At 56.6% G+C, this 14,074-nt stretch overlaps 1 protein-coding gene across 1 annotated transcript in view; it reads right to left on the reverse strand.

Annotated features, from left to right (window-relative positions):
• Window positions 1-14,074, reverse strand: part of SHANK1 (SH3 and multiple ankyrin repeat domains 1) — a 51,239-nt gene that overhangs the window by 4,530 nt on the left and 32,635 nt on the right. The window contains 6 exon segments of the mRNA XM_024978739.2: window positions 819-2,568; window positions 2,571-3,849; window positions 3,851-3,936; window positions 6,278-6,374; window positions 13,312-13,430; window positions 13,889-13,957. Coding sequence (XP_024834507.1) covers window positions 819-2,568; window positions 2,571-3,849; window positions 3,851-3,936; window positions 6,278-6,374; window positions 13,312-13,430; window positions 13,889-13,957 — 3,400 coding nt within the window.

Raw genomic sequence — 14,074 nt, forward strand, 5'->3', positions numbered from 1 at the left:
AGACCTTAAAAACCACCTTAGAATATCACTGTAAGGATATCAAACCCTCGAGCAGAATTAAAGTAAGCTCTGAAGGAGGACAAGAGGCTTAAAAAACCTCCTGACACTGTGTGTCTGAGTCAGGAATGTGACTATACTTTCCCTTAGATTAGAAGGGCTTGAACTTTGAGCTGATTCCAACTAGCTAGCTGCTTTGGAAAACTTCCTCCATCTATACTTGATGGCCTTTTAAGAGACCCCCTCCCCTCTTCCATCTCATGGTACAGTTGGCCTCAAAAACCCTTTTAGGTGAGTTCTATGCCTGCCTCCTTCTACAGAGAAGTAGATTCCTTTGCTGAAGGTCACCCAGTTAGCAAGTGCGGGGCTGGAAGCAGGCCCCCCCCCCCAAAAAAAAACCAAAAACCTAGCTCCAAAACCATGCTTGCAACCACCATGCCCTAAAGCCTCTTGTCTTGAAACAACACTAGGCTCAAAGGGACACGAAGATTTCAGGGGTTGTCAGAACTGACAACCCACCAAGGAAACGGACATCGGCAAGTTGTGCTCCAATCTCCTCTGTTCATCACTCTTTTTGTTCATCATGGAATGTGGGTTGTCATGGTGATGGGAGGAGATCACAGAAGCTACTGAGATAAAGGGAAATTTCGAGTGCCTGGGAAAGCATGCTTCTCTAAGGGCAAACTTCTCCAAGCCAACCTGGTTTCTGTTTTCTTTCTACAGCCTAAAGGGACAGGGTTGGTGTGGGAGGTGGACTCAGGTACCCACAGCATCAGCCCTCTGGCTTCCACTGCCAACCGCCAGCCCTGCACCCTGCTCACCTCTGCCGCTGCAGGGAGGAAGTCCGCTCGGGGACGTAGCTGGCTCCCCCGTGGTGGCTGTCCCCGCTTCCCCCGCTGCCTCCCCGGGCCCAGGGCAGAGCGCCACCAGCTGCCGAGGAGCCCCCAAACTGCTGAAGCTTGGAGCTGAGTTCACTGATGATGCTGGCTTTTACAGTGGCCAAGGCTGAGGCCTGAGGTTGGGCTAAGGGCCCCGGCAGGGGGGGCGGCGGCGGGCCCGGGCCCTCCTCCCAGGGCAGCAGCTTTCGAGGGAGGGAGGAGGCCGACGGCAAGGGCACTGGCGGACCTTCCGGCTCTACAGCCACGGGGCCGCCAGCCACACCTGCCGTCGAGGATCCCGGACAACCGCTGAGGGCCAGCAGCCCATCGGTTCCCGCCCCCGTCACCGAGACAGTGGGGCTGGTGGGAGTGATAGGGTCTCGGAGTCCCCCACCGGGGCCCGGCCGCAGGCCTCCGCCGGCCCCGAGCGCCCGGCCCCGGAGCTTAGAGGGAGTCATGAGCTGCGGGGGGTATGGGGGGCCAGGAGTGCCGCTGCCCCCGAAGGCCTGGCCATCCAAGTAGGCCACGTAGGTATCCAGGAGCTCTGGTCCACCGGCCACGCTGGCGCCACCACTGCCTCCAACGCCGCCAGTTCCACCCCCTGCGCCGCCCCCGCCTTCAGCGGACAGGCTGCTCAGCGTGGAGGCGCTGCTGATGGTCTCCAGGGGGTGGTCGCTGCTGCTCCGACTGTCCACCTCCTCAATACCAGAATCCGTGCCCGGGGGAGGGTCTGGGCCAGGCTGGGGGGCTGGGGGAGCCGGAGCGGCTGGGGCGGGAGGGCCTGGCGGAGGGGGGTCCCCAGGAGCCGCGGGGGCCCCCTGGGTCAGCGTTGCCACCTCGCTGTCATAGGAAGTCAGGCTGGATGCGGTCGAGTCCAGGGTGGGAGGGGCGGCGGCCACGGCCGGGGGCGGCACAGAGGGCAATGGGGTGGTCGGGGTGGGTGGGTCCGGCAGCGGGTGGGGAGGCCCCGGCGTGAGAGGCGACTCCGGCTTCTCGAAGCTGTTGGAAAACTCGAGGGGCGGGGGCAGCGGTTCCACAAAGAGGAATTCGCCGTCTTCCACGTCTACTGAGGGGGCGGGCGGCGGCAGGACCAGCAGGGGGAGCCCGTTCTCTTCACTGCCCCGCGGGGAGGTCGGCGAGGGCGGCACAGAGCGGCGCGGGCTGGGCGGCGGGACCCCCGGCCCGTCCTCCGAGGGGGGCCCCCTTCCACCCGCCCCGCCGGCCCGGGGCTGGCAGTTCTCCAGGAACCGCACGTGGAGGGGCAGCCGCTCGGGCTCCTCCGGGGGGGCGCCAGATCTCCAGGGCTTGCTTACCCCGGGGTGCGGGGCGGGGGGCTCGGGCCCCAGCTGCAGCAGGAGGGGCCCGACCCCGGGAGCTGTGGGAGGCAGGCGGTGCAGCAAGGAGCGTCGGGCCGCCGGTGGGCTGGCCGGAAGGGACTTCTCCTGGCTGCCCAGCCCTGCCCGGTACCCCAGCTCCCGGCGGGCCGGGTCCGGGGGCGAGGCTCCCCAGAGGCGCAGCACTGGCTCGTGGTGGGCGTGGGGCGAGTGGTGGTGCGGGGTGGGCGGCGGGGCCTCGTAGCGGGGCGATGGGGGCCTTGGAGGGGGCTGGGGGGGCCCACCGCCCTCCGAGGACTCCTTCAGCGCCCGCTCCCGGGCGGCCAGGGCCAGCCCGAGTGGGGAGGCCGGGTCCAGGCCTTGCCGGTCAGCGGGTGGACCAGGGGTCGCGGCGGCAGGAAGCTGGTGAAGGCGCTGCTGCCCCCGTAGGCTCGGCCGCCGGCCGCGTAGCCCGCGTAGCCGCTGCCGGCGCCCGCCGACTCCAGCCGGAGGTAGGGCTCGGCCGAAAACATGCCTTCGTCGATGGACTTGGAGTGGCGCAGCCGGGGGCCCGGGGGCGCCCCTGGGCCCAGCGAGCTGTCGCCGCCGTCCTCGTCCCCCGCGTCGGTGGAGAGGAAGAGCGTGGACCGCCGGCGGGCTTCGTTCTGCCAGCCCCCTTCCCTCCGAGCCGCCCCCACCAGGGCCGCTCCGAACTGGCTGGTGAAATCCAGGGTGGCCGGGCCGCTGGGCGAGGCGGGGGTGGGCACAGGCGAGGGGGACGGCGGCACGGGCGACACGGCCGGGGCGGGGCTGGGCGCGGAAGAGCCGCCGCCGCCGACCCCGCCGCCCGCGGCCTCGGGCTGGCTCGGGGGCTCCGCCTCGGTGCTGCTCCCCTGGCTGCTGCGGCCGCTGCTACTGGTGGATGGCGCCTTGATGATGATGGTGGGGATGGGGATGGAGTTCTTTTCCGACGGGGCGGCCGCGGCCGGCGGCGGCGGCGGCTGCGGGGACGCCGGAGACGTGGGCGAGGGGGCAGGCGGGAGGCCGCCGCCCTTCTGGGGCTCGCCTTCGACGACTTTGGTCTGCTTGACCAGCGGGCCCTTGCGCCCGCGGCCGGAACGGGCGGGCACATACATGGCCGCGCTGGCCGCCCGCGGAGGCAGCTGGAAGTAGCGCAGCGCCGGAGCCTGGGAGGGGCCGCCCGCGCCGCCCCCGCTGCCGTGGTGCGACGGGGACAGAGCACCCGGGGTCGGGCTGGGCCCGCCGCCCCGCCAGCCTCGTAGGCTGGGCTGGGGCCCCAGAGCCAGGCGGGGTGGGGGGTCGTCGGGGGAGCCGCCAGTCTCCATCTCCGGGGCGTGAGGCGGGTGGGCATGGTGGTGGTGGGGCTGGGGGGGCGGGGCGTGGTGGTGGTGGTGGTGGGGCGGGTGGTGGTGGGGTGGGGGCAGGGGCCCGCTGTGATACAGGCTCTTATCTCGGCTCCCTATCCGGGTGTCAGGGGGAGCAGGCCCATCGAAGGACGCCGGGGACGAGGCCGGGTGGGTGCCACCTGAGCTGGGGTTGAAGGGCCCACCCCGCGGAGAGGGAGTGAGGCGGCCGGAGGAGGATGGGGCTGGAGGCGTGCTGTAGGGGGGCTCTGGTGGGGACGTGGTGGGCGGCGGGGGGAATGTCCTCCGAACCAGGCACAGACAGACTGCGGCTGAACTTCATGGCTGGGGGTGCTAGGTAGGGTCTATCGTCCTCTGCAGCCCCTGGGAAGACACAGAGGATCCAGGAGCAGGGCTGGGGTGGGAGGGGTGGTCTCCCCTAACCCTATGGAGCTACAGTATTACAACAGCAGCACCCATGATGATACTGATGGTGACACCCTGCTGCTGCTGCTGCTGCTGCTGCTGCTAAGTCGCTGCAGTCGTGTCCGACTCTGTGTGACCCCATAGACGGCAGCCCACCAGGCTCCCCCGTCCCCGGGACTCTCCAGGCAAGAACACTGGAGTGGGTTCCCATTTCCTTCTCCAGTGCATGAAAATGAAATGAAAGTGAAGTCGTTCAGTCGTGTCTGACTTTTAGCGACCCCATGGACCGCAGCCTACCAGACTCCTCTGTCCTTGGGATTTTCCAGGCAAGAGTACTGGAGTGGGGTGCCATGGCCTTCACCCAGTAGGTGTTAAAGAGGAACATTAGTCCAGAGCTTCCTTCCCCAGCTGTGGTAAATGCAAATCCTCTCGATACAGTAATTCAGGTTGTGCACTGCACAACAGCAAACAGCAGAGGGAGCAAGAGAGGTGGGGCGAAATTCAGATGTACTTCCTCCCCAGGCCAGGAGGGGGCGCCTTTTCTAAGTCGTCCAAAGGTATAATATAGGATAAGAGAAGGCAATGGCACCCCACTCCAGTACTCTTGCCTGGAAAATCCCATGGACGGAGGAGCCTGGAAGGCTGCAGTCCATGGGGTCGCTGAGGGTCAGGCACGACTGAGCGACTTCACTTTCACTTTTCACTTTCATGCATTGGAGAAGGAAATGGCAACCCACTCCATGTTCTTGCCTGGAGAATCCCAGGGACAGGGGAGCCTGGTGGGTTGCCGTCTATGGGGTCACACAGAGTCGGACACGACTGAAGTGACTCAGCAGCAGCAGCAGGGGTCTTTTTGAAGAAGGAAATGGCAACCCCAGTATTCTTGCCTGGAGAATCCCATGGGCAGAGGAGCCTGGCTAGCTGCAGTCCATGGGGTCGCAAGAGTCGGACATTACCTAGTGACTAAACCACCACCACCACCACCACCACCAGGCGTCTCTTCCGGTGAGCGAAACTGGCTTGAGCCAGGAAGAGATACCTTGTTTATATGCATAGTTCTAGATTTCTTGTATAGGCAGAAAAGCAATGTAATTAGTACATCAAATCTGTGATTTCACAGATGGAGCTCAGGATGAGGTTAATATTTTAAAAGAGGGAGCCAATTTATAGGTAAGCAATGTCAGGTGGATGTAAGGGTAGCTGTTACTAGGCAAATGAAATGGGTGGACTGTGGACACCGAAGTTGGGGAAAAGCTAGATTCAAGCAGCAAGCCAACTTGGAGAAAACCAGAGGAGTGAAATCTTTTGCCTACTGACCAACTGCCAGGGCTTAGTCCTTGACTCTCTCTTCACCTCTGACTTTTCTCTCTTCCTTGACTATCTCAACCAGTGTCACCACTTCATTCACTACTTCCCTGCTGAAGACTCCCACGCTTGTCTTGGACCCCATCTTTGCCCCTGAGCTCTGGGCTCATATATCCAAATGTTGCATCCTTTTGGATGTCTCATTTGCATCTCAAGCTCAGCAGACCCTAAACTGAGCTCCTGATCTCTCCTGTGATATTCCCAAGCTGCTCTCTCAGCACATGCCAGCTCAGTCCCCCACACCTGCCTCAGGACCTTTGCACTGACTGTACCTGCTCCATGGAATGCCTTATCTCCAGACATCTCCACGGCTCCCCGCTCATCTCCAAGTTTCAGCTCAAACCTGCCCCCCAGCATGCCTGAGCTCTCTCATTCTACTCTTTTTCCCCCCATAGCACTCACCACAATTAACATACTATATCATTTTCTTATTTCTTATCCTTATAATCTGTTGTCTGTCTTCCCCTGCTAGAAGGTAATTTCCACGAGGGCAGGACCCTTTAGTCTGCTTTGTTTCCTGACAAATCCCCAGTAGTCTAGCCTGGCATATGGTAGTGCTCAATAAACATCTGTAGAATGAATAAATAAATAAATGGAGTCAGGTATGAGAGAATGAACCAGAGTCTGTGGTGGGAGCTTTGACTTACTGCATCCAAGCAGGGGCAGTGACGCCCCCATTTTCTAGATGCAGAGCCCCAGGCCCAGAGAAGTGAAGCCACCTGCCCCCGATCACACAGCTGGGATGGACAAGAACCAGGATTCAAATCCAGGTTTGCTCAGCAACAAAGCCTGAGCTCTTTGCCCAACTTCATTGTCACATATGGAAGGAGAAAAGAACATCCCCAGGCTCCCTTGTTTTCCCCATAAACCATCACCCTCCTAGCCTCCCCTTTCCCCTCCGGCATCCCTTACGCCCTCCCTGCAGGTGACATACCAATAGATTTTTGTCGGAGCATGAGCCCGGGTCCAGGAGGCAGGTAGGAAGGACGTTCGTAACTTGGCTGGGAGCGGTGGTGGGGATCAAAGCTCGACTTGGGGTTGGTGGTCAGAGGAGGGGAGAGAAAAGAGAGCAGGGGAAGATCAGTCAGGGCATGGAAATCCATGGATTCCCCCCCAGGGCCATCCTCCTTCCCTTCTCCAGCCTCTGCAGGAAGGGAGAGGGGCATGAAGGAAATGGAAGGGAATTCTGGGGAAGAGAAAGATTTCTGAATCCTGATGGCAGCAGTGGGGAAGAAGAAAGCGGGGGGGGGAGGCAGATTATCAACTGAGTCTGCTCTGCTTCCAACCGATCACTAATCTGGGCACTTTTTCTCCACTCATGTTGTCACTGCTCAGGTCCAAGTTATCACTTGCCAGGATGGCTGCAATAGCCTCTTCCTTGGCTCCTGGCTGCCACCCCTGTCCTGACCCCCCTTTCTAATCTACTCTTCACACAAGAGTCAGAGGCAGGCTTCCCTGGTGGTCCAGTGGTTAAGGATCTGTCTTATAATGCAGGTCCGATCCCTGATCTGGGAAGACACCACATGCTGTGGAGCAACTGAGCCCAAGAGCTGGAATGACTGAGCCTGTGCACCACAACTGAAGCCAGGGCACTCTAGAGTTGGTACTGCGCTACAAGAGAAGCCACCGCAGTGAGAAGTCTGTGTACCGCAACTAGAGAAAAGCCCATGCAGCAACAAAGACCCAGCACAAATAAATAAAAATCAATCAATCTTAAAAAAAAAAAAAGAAAACGTGAGGGATCTTTCTAAAAGAAACTCAGATCATGCTATTGCCCTGCTTAAAATCCTACTACAACATCTCACATCAGTTCAGAGGGGATCTGAATTTCCCGAGTCTGATCTTCAAATCCCCCTGCAGCAGGCACTGCCTGTGCTCACCAGGTTATCTTCTTGGCCAGGATGCTGTGCACACACCCAGCCACAGTGTCACCTGCCTGCAGCACTTGGCGGCCCCTTGTTCTGAAGAATCACCCTCCCCCAAAGGAGCTGATGTGCCCCAGCAGTTAGGTGTCCCCACTTCTGGGAGCAGCAGCCCGCAGCCCACTGACATGAACATCTAAGGCAGGATTAACTCCATCCTGTCGTTCACACTCCAGAGCTCTGTAAGAGTTCAGGCTGAAGGGGAAATTCAGTCATCAGGCTTGCTGACCTCTGCAGCTCATCCTGTCTCCCCCCGCCCTTACAGGTTCCCCTTTAAGAAATCATTTTCTCGAGCATCCGTATCTCAGACTCTGATTCTAGGAAACCCAAACTAAGACACTATGTATGATCTAGCCCTTGCCTGCATCTCCTGCTCTGGTCCCACCGTGCCCACCTTTTCTTGCTCCTCTGATGCCCCAAGGTCCATCCCTGTTTAGGACACTTACAAGTCCTAGATCTTCTCTCTGCAATGGTTTCCTCCTAATCATCACAGATTCTTTTCCATCTTTACCTCTTCTGCTCAAACATCCCTCCCAGTCACAGCCTACTGCATTTCCCTGTCCTGTCTTCTTCAAGGCACTTCTCTCCATCTGAAATGATCTGGTTTACTTGTTTACTGTCTCCCCAGCTAGAATGTTGGCTCCCTGAAGGCACCAGACATTGTCCCTGGCGCTTTGGGTACAGGGTCAAGGGCTTATGATAATTCTAGACGAGAAATGTTTTCATTTCTTTTCAGATAGGAAGGAGACTTGAATACAGTTCAGCCTGGATAACATTCATCCCAGATTAGAGTTATTATAATTATTTGCTTACTTGTTTGTTGTCTGTCTTCCTCGGCATGTGGCCTACCCAATACCCATTCTACTCAATAAGAACAGCCTGATCTTCTTTGGCACTTAATTAAGAGACTGTATTTCGCAACCTCCCTTGCGACTAGGTGTGGTCATGGGACTAAGGCAGTACCAAATGCATAAGTGGAAGTGTTGTGTGCTATTTCTGGAAAGTCTCATTAGAGGTAACCCAAGAAGCAACAATGTGCCCTTCTTTGCACTCCTGTCTTTCCACTGTTCCTTGTTCCTGCTATCTGGAATGCTGGTGCAATAGCTGGAGCTCCAGCAGCCATTCTGGACTATGAGGGAACTTTGTGTCTGGGATGAGAAGGATCCTAGATCTTCATGACCATAGAGGGTACCACACCTCCCTTGGACTCCTTACTCCCGACTTGTTCAACATGACAGAGATATAAGCATTTATCTTGTTCAAACCACTGTTATTTGGAGATTTCTCTTACCGTGGAACCCAATTCCCCCAAAATACCCCCACTCCCTTTGCCAATGTAAATTCTCTAAAGGAAGTAACTTTGTTTGACAGGTTCCCTCCTATACTACCAGGACTGAGCACTAGGTCTAGCACACAGTAGGTGCTCAATAGATATCTGTAGAATGAAGGACATCCTGACAAGATGTGGCAAGCCACCAATGGTGTAAAACTAGATCTCTTCAAATCTCTTCTGAGAGACTGATGGGGGGTGGATCACAGTGACAGAGGAGAAATCAAAGCGGGAGGAGGCAATGGAGGGGGTGGAATAAAAGTAGGGGGGTTAGGGTGATAGAGGAAGAGTTCCCCTAACCGAAGAGGATCCAGACTCAAGGGAGAGGTGTCTGATATTAGCACACTGGTAGACCTTCTAAGTGTGGGAGAAAGAGGGATCAAAGAATGGGTTAGTTCGGCACCAAGAGGGATCAGAGTGGCAGAGGAGGTGCCAGATTGACAGAGGAGGCATAATAGCGTCTGAGGAGGCTAGGAATGACTGCTTGAGGGGCGGACCAACTCAAGGTGGAACAGGCTGACCTCAGTCAACAAATTGGGAGCGTCCTCTCCCGCGCAGAGAGGGCAGCCAATCAGAGGGCGCCAGGTTCCGTGACGTCACCGGCTGCCTGGCAGATTTCTCCCCAGGAAGTCGGCCAGAGGTCCCGCCCTCCTCTGTGCCACCTCCTGGGTCAGCTGAGGGTCCGGTGCCTCCACAGGAGAGCGTGCCCGGGCACTGTGCACAGGCTAGAGGCTGAAGACAGGCTGGGAAATTCACGTTAGGGAGCCAGTCCCGGAAAGGGGTGAGGGGAAAGAGACCGGCGTAGGAGGCTGATGGAGAGACAGAGCTAGACAAAAGACAGAGACGGGGGTCCAGAGGTGCGCGGGAGACACAGGAGGGGGCTTGAAACAGCAAGGCAGGGAGAAAAAAGTGGTCCTGCGAGGCCCTGCCATGGAGAGGGCCAGGGCCAGCCCAGGAGGGGAAAACATGCAGTCAGAAGGGTCAGACACACCCCGGGAGGGGGAGAGGCAGAGAATGCAACCAAGAGAATATGGTAAAAAATAACCAGAGGGAGAAACTGAGTCCAGAGAGAGGCTGAAACTAGAACCTGGACCACCCAGTCCAAGATGTGGACCGGGAGCAGGGGACCCCTGGGAAGAGGGGATCAGTGACCAGGTAACAGAGACAGTACCCAAGAAAACCAAGGCCACACAGAGGAGAGGACAGACAGACGAACAGCAGAGCCCTAGGAAGAGACGGAGCCCAAGAGGGATCTTGACCTTCAGTGGATCTGCCAGGGGTCTGCAGCCCCACTGTTGGCGCAGTGGATCCTCCCTAGCCCCTCTTACGTTTAACCCAGAGGTGTATCTTTCAGGGACTTCTGTCCACTGTGGTGCAGGCCCCCGTCTGCACTGGGCTTCCACACTGCCTGCTTGTCCCCCTGGTATAGATGAAGCAGAGTCCAGGTGGGAAAGGGGAGAGAAGCCAGAACAGATGGGAGATGGAGACACAGATGAGAACAAGACCACCGAGAGAGACACAGGAAGGTCATAGAGACACAGGAAGGACACAGAGGTGCCCCTGTGTCTCAGGGGCTGAGAAAGATCAGGATGGCTGGTGGCAGCAGGGGGGCAGAGATGGTGACAGAGACAGCCTGCAACATGAGAGGGAGGGCTTGGGGGAGGCCCAGGAACAGACCCCAGGAGGAAGAAGGAAAGAGAAGAAAAGGGGAAATGACCACTGGCCTCCAGGACCCAGAAGAAAAGAAGGCCCCATGAAGACCTCAGGCATTTTATTTCTAGGTGATGGGGGTGGGCAGGCAGCTGGTTTTATTACTGGCTAGTGCCTGGGCCCTGGGGGAGGGGGTGTCTTTGGAGCCAGGATCTTGTCTGTCTTGTAACGGAGGTTCATGCAAAGAGCGGCTGGCAACCTGGCACTTGGTGGGTACGCCACGCATTTGTTGAATACATGAAAACAGGATTGGCCCTAATCTCTTACTAGAGACTCCATATTGAGCCTGGGATGTTGTTGTGGGTTTATCTCTGGGGGTGCAGGCTGGGGTCACAGTGAGGGCTCCAGTTATGGTGGCTAGGAGTGCTCACCATCTCTTGAGAGCCTCTGCTAGAAGCTGATCTCATTCAATCCTTCTAAAAGCCAGCAAGACTGACTTTAGCCATATTTTAAAAAACAGGAAATTGAGGCACAGAAGAATTATAAAGCGTGGGCCAAGTGACAGAGTTAGAGGGACTCAGGCTTTGAAGGCGGGTTTGCCTGGCTCTACTGCCCATGTGCTTTTTTTTTAAATTGAAGTATGGTTGATTTACAATGTTGTGTTAGTTTCAGATGTACGGCAAAATGATTCAGTGTGTGTATATATATATACACACACGCATATACGTGTATGTGTCTGTTCTTTTACAGGTTCTTTTCCACTATAGGTTATTATTATTGGCCGTGTGGCATGTGGGATCTTAATCTCCCTGACCAGGGATCTAACCTGCACTTCCTGCAGTGGAAGTCTTAACAACCAGATCGTCAGGGAAATCCCAGGCTGAGAGATTTCAGATTCTTTGAGAAACCAAGGACAGGTGTGAAGCAAGGGCCTCCTACATGCAGGGCCCTGTGCCCAGCCCTGAGAAGTGGCCAAGGACCCTCTGCCTTTAAATCGGAAAGAAATTCTGAATACAAAATCTGCCAGCTGCATTTGGCTCTTGTAAGAGTACCGACCCTTCGAGAGTAGGTGTTTGAACCCTCGCGAGGGTTGTGGATAGACTGGGGGTGGGGAGGGGCTGTGCACTAGGACGGGGAGAAAATCCCTACATCTTGATTTTCATTAGCCTTCAACTAAAACACAACATTTCCTTAATTAAGGATGTCGGCCACAGACCGTGCCAGTCTTAGCAAAATGTGTGACTGTATCAGAAATCACAGGTATTTCTGCAGTCTTCATGGCAGAGCATTCTTCATGGCACATTTCGCTAAACAGTGTTTATGCTTCTTTGAAACTTTGAAATTAGAGTAGTCTAGATCCACCACCAGAACTTGCTGGCTACTGTGTTAAGAAAAGGCACCAACATTACTGTATCACAAATTCTGCTTTTAAAAGTGTTTTGAGGGACTTCTCTGGTGGTCTAGTGGCTTAGACTCTGAGCTCCCAATGCAGGGGGCCGGGGTTCCATCTCTGGTCAGGGAACTAGATCCCACGTGCAGCAACTAAGATGTGGCGCAATCAAATAAATAAATAAAAATAAATATTAATAAAAATTAAAAAATGTTTTGATAACTGTTTTTCTGTGTACCTGGCTTCTTTTGTTATCTTATGTATTATATTTTACTTTTATTTTTGGTTCAAGGGGCTTGTAACCTCACTTCATCTGCTCACAAGAGTTGAATTCTTTTTGGTGAGGCTTGCAGTGCCCTGAGGGGCTACACCCTTCCACTGTCACTCCCCATGGTTATATATTGTTCTTGACCCTTGTGAAGTGAAAGTCGCTCAGTCGTGTCCGACTCTTTGCAACCCCATGGACTATACAGTCTGTGGAATTCTCCAGACCACAATACTGGAGTGGGTAGCCTTTCCCTTCTCCAGAGGATCTTCCCAACCCAGGGATCGAACCCAGATCTCCCTCTTTGCAGGCAGATTCTTTACCAGCTGAGCCACAAGGGAGGCCTAAGGATACTGGAGTGGGTAGCCTATCCCTTCTTCAGTGGATCTTTCCAACCCAGGAATCGAATCGGGGTCTCCTGCATTGCAGGTGGATTCTTTACCAGCTGAACTATCAAGGGTTTTGACCCTTATGGATTATGTATTTTATTTTATACATTATTCAGAGTATTAATTTGGAGGACTAGGCTAGCCTTTTAAAAGGGTCCACCATCCCTCCAAAGTCAAAGCACAGGGTTTTTTAGAGTCAGTGGCCTCTTGGCCACCGGGTGGTGGGTATGGCCTATTGAAAGAGGGAGTCAGAGGGTGCACTCAGAGGGCAGGGAGGGCCTGGGCAGAGACCTGGAGGGTAGTGGTAGGGATGTGTCCCCGTGAAGGGGCACAATCCAGTGAGGGACCAGCAGGTCCGAACCAGAAATGACAGGGCCGTGGCTGGACTGTGGATCCAGTTGCCGGATTGCCTGGGGCTGAAATCCTGGCTCCCTCTTTGAGCCTCAGTTTCCCTTCTGTATCACAACCGAGTGCACCTCCCAGGATGATTCCAAGGAATGAATGAGATAATCCACGTTAAAAACAGAGTGTCAGAAATGTGATCAACACCCACTGTAGGTGAGCGGGCAGAGCGGAGACAGAGATGATAATTAATATTTTAATAACTACCACTTGTTGAGCACCTATTATTATGCTCTGTGCCTGTGCCAGGGAGTGCCATCCCTGACCTCCATTTACCTTCCCTGAGATCCTTAAGGTGGGTCAGAGATGGACAGAAAGAGGTGGGCGAGAGAGGGAGCAGTGAGGTTTGGGGATGAGGAGTCGGGGGAGGGGACAGAGATGGGATCTGGGGGGATAAAGGAGGAGGAGGACGGGTAGAGAGGAAAGGGGACCCCCCAGAGTGGGGAGCAATGAGGGATCCCAGAAAATCTGGTGCCCCTTAGGCAGAGCACTCAACACAGTGGAATCACAAAGGGTTTGTAGGGGGAGGGATAAAGGGTACAAGTTGCCCTGTCTACCCCTCAACCTTTCCTCCCCCCAAGTCCCCCAAGTCCCCCAGTCCCACAGACCAGGCTGCCTACCTCAGTGGTAAAGAAGCCTTTGGGTCGGTGTTTACCCAGGGACGCCAAGCCACCAGGCCCAGGACTCTCGCTTGCACTGATAGTCTGCTGAGCTGCCGCCAAGATTTCATCCAGTTTGTCTAGGGGGAGACGGAAGGGGGACAGAGAGACAGCGAAATGAAGTTGGCTTGGGCCTGGCGGGCACAGAGACAGAGCTGCTGGGCGCCCCATTCAGTGACTTGTATAAACTAGGGAAGGGCATCTCCATCTCCCTCCCGGTGGGCCTCCTTGGAGACACGGCCCAGCCGGGCAGGGCGGGCGGGATGCAGCTATGGAAAGGGCTGAGGGCGGGGAACAGGACATCCTACAGGGAGGGTGGAGCAGAGGCAGAAGGGGCTGCAAAGAGGCTCAAGACAGCGGTGGGTGCTTAACCGTAACAGCTGGTGCAAAGCTGGGGTGTGTGGATGACCAGCGTGGAAGTGGCTGAAGGGGGCGCGGGGTAGAAGGGAGAGGGATGGGGGGCGGATGCGGCACCCCAGGGGGCGTGGGGTCGGGGGAGCGGGGCCGTCCCCCGCGGAGCAGGGTTGGGCCGTCTTACTGAGAGCCATCTGATACACAGTCCTCTTTTTCTCCATGCTGGGCATCGGGGGCGGCTGCTGCTCGTACTCTGTGGGCAAAGGAGGCGGATGAAGCCCAGGGGAGCCCCCGGGGGGCGGGGCGGAGCGGGCTCAGCCGGCGGCGGGCGTGGCCGGCGGGCGTGCGCAAGCGCGAGTGGGGCAGTGAG

This window comes from Bos taurus, chromosome 18 (genome assembly GCF_002263795.3).
Source record: "Bos taurus isolate L1 Dominette 01449 registration number 42190680 breed Hereford chromosome 18, ARS-UCD2.0, whole genome shotgun sequence".
NCBI classification, from domain to species: Eukaryota; Metazoa; Chordata; class Mammalia; order Artiodactyla; family Bovidae; genus Bos; species Bos taurus.